General features: G+C 44.7%; 1 protein-coding gene across 2 annotated transcripts in view; it reads right to left on the bottom strand.

The window, feature by feature from the left end:
* mmp23bb (matrix metallopeptidase 23bb) overlaps positions 1 to 3,456 on the bottom strand; it is a 17,979-nt gene extending 14,523 nt beyond the window's left edge. The window contains exons 1-2 of one of the 2 annotated variants that reach the window (XM_050060698.1): positions 2,952 to 3,456; positions 1,191 to 1,297 (exon numbers count right to left, since the gene is read on the bottom strand). In XM_050060698.1, the coding sequence (XP_049916655.1) occupies positions 1,191 to 1,297; positions 2,952 to 3,029 (185 nt within the window). In that variant the 5' untranslated portion in view covers positions 3,030 to 3,456. The remainder of the gene's footprint in view (positions 1 to 1,190; positions 1,298 to 2,951) is intronic. The other variant, XM_050060707.1, reaches the window with a different exon arrangement.
* Between the last annotated feature and the right edge of the window lie 571 nt (positions 3,457 to 4,027).

Below are 4,027 nucleotides of genomic sequence, written 5' to 3'. Positions count from 1 at the left end.
TGTGTGTTACCTGTGTGTTATCTGTGTGTTACCTGTATGTTACCTGTGTGTTACCTGTGTGTTACCTGTGTGTTACCTGTGTGTTACCTGTGTGTTATCTTTGTGTTATCTGTATGTTACCTGTGTGTTACCTGTGTGTTACCCATCTGTTACCTGTGTGTTACCTGTGTGTTACCTGTGTTAACTGTATGTTACCTGTGTGTTACCTGTGTGTTACCTGTATGTTACCTGTGTGTTATCTGTGTGTGTTACCTATGTGTTACCTGTGACGCCCCTCCCAATGTCTTTGAGAATGTTTCAGCCAGTCTCATCAGGCAGCTGGCTGACATGGGAGGGTCGTTACCATGATTAGGCTCACCTGGGCTTCCAAGCTATAAAAGCTGCCTAATCTGTTCACTTGGTCTCTCCCTTCCTTTCAGCTGACATCCACTGAGCAGCTTTGGTTTTGGTTTGCACCTTCAACACCTCCACAGAACACCTGACACTCACCCATGCATGGCTTTCATGACTGACTTTGCTGATTTACACACTCCATTGATTATTAAGTTAATTTTAGTTTAATAAATTCGGCTTGTTTTAAGTAAATCTTTTGTGTGGACTCCCTTCTTGTCACATACTCTGAGCCATTTTGTGACATACCTGTGTGCTATCTGTGTGTTACCTGTGTGTTGTTATCTGTGTGTTACCTGTGTGTTACCTGTCTGTTATCTGTGTGTTACCTGTGTGTTACCTGTCTGTTATCTGTGTGTTTCCTGTGAGTTACCTGTGTGTTACCTGTGTGTTATCTGTGTGTTACCTGTGTGTTACCTGAGTGTTACCTGTGTGTTACCTGTGTGTTATCTGTGTGTTACCTGTATGTTACCTGTGTGTTACCTGTATGTTATCTGTGTGTTACCTGTGTGTTATCTGTGTGTAACCTGTGTGTTACCTGTGTGTTATGTGTGTGTTATCTTTGTTACCTGTGTGTTATTTGTGTGTTACCTGTATGTTACCTGTGTGTTACCTGTGTGTTACCTGTATGTTACCTGTATGTTACCTGTGTGTTACCTGTATGTAACCTGTGTGTTACCTGTGTGTTACCTGTGTGTTACCTGTATGTTACCTGTATGTTACCTGTGTGTTACCGGTATGTTACCTGTGTGTTACCTGTGTGTTACCTGTGTGTTATCTGTGTGTTACCTGTATGTTACCTGTATGTGAGGTTGTGGTGGGTCCACTTGTGTCCCACAGGGTTAATGGCGTAGCGTCTGTTCCTTGTTCCTTTAAATGTTTCTGTCTCTCTGCTGCTGACAGACGTCTGAAACAAACAAATGTCTGATCTTTAAATACTTCATTAAATGACCGTTTGTAAATCAGTCAGGCTTCGTTACCTCACCAAACTATATCCAAACATTTTACAAACCCTCACACAGCTCGTCCAGAGTTTATCCGGTTGTATGTTCACATTAATACTGGAGTCAGACTCTGAGGAGAGCACAGATGAGTTTACATATGGAAGGTTATGATGACAGCTACACTTGCTCTAACGTCCACCAGTGGCTGCTGTGACCAAACTTTACAGATCTGTCAGAAACTCTTGGGTTAAAATTATCTGCTCCCTGATAAACAGCTTAAGTTAAGATGTTAACTACAACTCCCAGGGTGCATTTGGGCAGGAAACATGGAATCACAGAGCCTCAGTTAAAAAGTAAAAAAACAATCTGCACCTGAAGTTCATTCACTTTAAACTCTGCTGTGGATGAATTCAGTAACCATGGTGGGGAATTTTGTTCCTCACATGTGACTAGCCTCGTCTCCGCAGCAGGTGTATGTGGGTAACGTAGTGCAGGTGTGTAAACACAGTGGGTGTAACTTTACTGACAGAAGAAGAAATACAGTGGAGTTTCAGTGTGAACGCATGAAGAGTTGAGTGGTTTGAGACGTGGCAGCAGACTGATTGAAGACAGATGTGAGACATCTGTCACCCACATGTGAACCTCCTCTGGTCCTCCAGCGAACCCCAAACCAGATTCCACCTCAGACAGTAGAGACATGAGCACTTCCTGTCTCTTAATTTCCTCCTCTGGGAAACTAAATCCTTGTGATGTCACCTCACACATTAACCACAGGTACGTTACATTTTTATTTTATCATGTCGCAGATACAATGAAACTTTACATTTAAACAACACTGTGGTTAATGTGGACATGTGACGGTATGAAATCCACAATTCTTGGCACTATCCCGACAGGAAACGCAGCGACGTCGTGATTAAAAACAACCACTTTTCGTGGCGCTATCCCGACAGGAAACGCAGCGACGTCGTGATTAAAAACGACCACTTTTCGTGGCGCTGTCCCGACAGGAAACGCAGCGACGTCGTGATTAAAAACGACCACTTTTCGTGGCGCTATCCCGACAGGAAACGCAGCGACGTCGTGATTAAAGACAACCACTTTTCGTGGCACTATCCCGACAGGAAACGCAGCGACGTCGTGATTAAAGACAACCATTTTTTGTTGCACTATCCCGACAGCAAACGCAGCGACGTCTCTGTGAAATCAGTCAATCTTCAGCGGGGGTCTGCAGCGCGGCAGGCGTCTAAGCAGTGTCTGTCCCCTTCTGAAGACAACACAATCAGCTCGTGTCCTACGTCACATATGAAACATGGAAATGTTTCTGTGACTTTCTAGAAAGCGACGGCTGATGTCACAGAAGTTAACGCTGTACTCACTCGTTGTGAATCTGTGAGACGAGACTTCTCATGACTCTGACAGGACGGATTTAATTTGAGCTGCAGACGAATAAAAACTTATTATGGGATGTCTGATGTACATTTGAACTTTTTCATTATTGATTATTGATTTTGTCTTTAATAAAAACACGTAGCAGCAGAGGTTCATACTGATAAGTGACTGATGTGACGTGTCCAATGACGTGTTAAACCGTGTTTCATTGATAAGTTGACTGACCTGCGGCCAGACAGCAGCTCCGCTCACCTTCATCATCATCATCATCAGCAGGAGCAGCAGCAGCAGAGGAGGCTCCATGATGACGCTCTACACAGTCCGACACATGACCCGCCCACCAATCAATCAATCAATCAAACAAACAATCAATCTATCAATCAATCAGCCAGACACTCTGTGCGCGTATCCTTGGAAGAAGCGCGTGTCCAAAGAAAACAAAGATCCACGCGGTGATTTCAGTCCTTCAGATCCTCGTGGCTTCAGGAGACCCGACCCGGAGAAGGCGACCCGGAGAGCCCGACCCGGAGACGCGTAAAGCCGCAGCGCGTCCTGAGCCGAGCCGCACACAGAGTGTTCCTCCTGTTGTCCCGTGTCTGTGTCCTGTCTCTGTGGACTGAGTCCGGACCAGAGGACAAGATCTGAGGACTGAGGACTGGCTCCGGACCCGGTCCGTTCTGCTGTCCTCGGGATCAAACTGAGGGAAGTTCCCGGACAGTGCGCTCACTGCTGCAGTGGGGCTGGTCCGGAGAGGCGGGGTCAGGTGTGAGCGTGAGCGGTGTCCATTTACACCCAGACTCTGAGTCTGAGTTTAACCCTTCAGGTCCAGGATCAGGATCAGGATCAGGTCCAGGATCAGGATCAGGATCTGGTTTATCTCAATGTTTCTCTTTTTTTACTTTGCTCATCACGTGTTCTGATGTCAGTCATTATGTTTATATGAATGTTTATGTGTCTGAAGTGTAGCAGCTGTTTCATTATATTTATACTTTTATTTTTGTTTATGTTTATATTTACGTTTATATTATTGTTTATGTATACATTTAAACTGTATTTACATTTACATTTATAACTCTGCAGTGTGTTTGTCTTTTATTATTAATGTTCATGTGGGCACTTTGTGGGAGCTGAGTTATGTTGACATGTTTTAAATATCTGCAGCGTGTCTTCATATTTATATATTTGCAGATGTGCTGGTGATAGGATCTGTTTCTATTTTGTGGATCAGAGCAGCAGATGAACAAACCCAGACCTGGTCCTTGTTGTTGCCTCGGGGGCCCTCAGGGTCTGGGGCCACAGGT

This window comes from Epinephelus moara, chromosome 2, assembly GCF_006386435.1.
Source record: "Epinephelus moara isolate mb chromosome 2, YSFRI_EMoa_1.0, whole genome shotgun sequence".
Classification (NCBI taxonomy): Eukaryota; Metazoa; Chordata; class Actinopteri; order Perciformes; family Serranidae; genus Epinephelus; species Epinephelus moara.
Note: the sequence above shows the minus strand (reverse complement) of the source record. Positions and strands in the feature narration are given on the sequence as shown.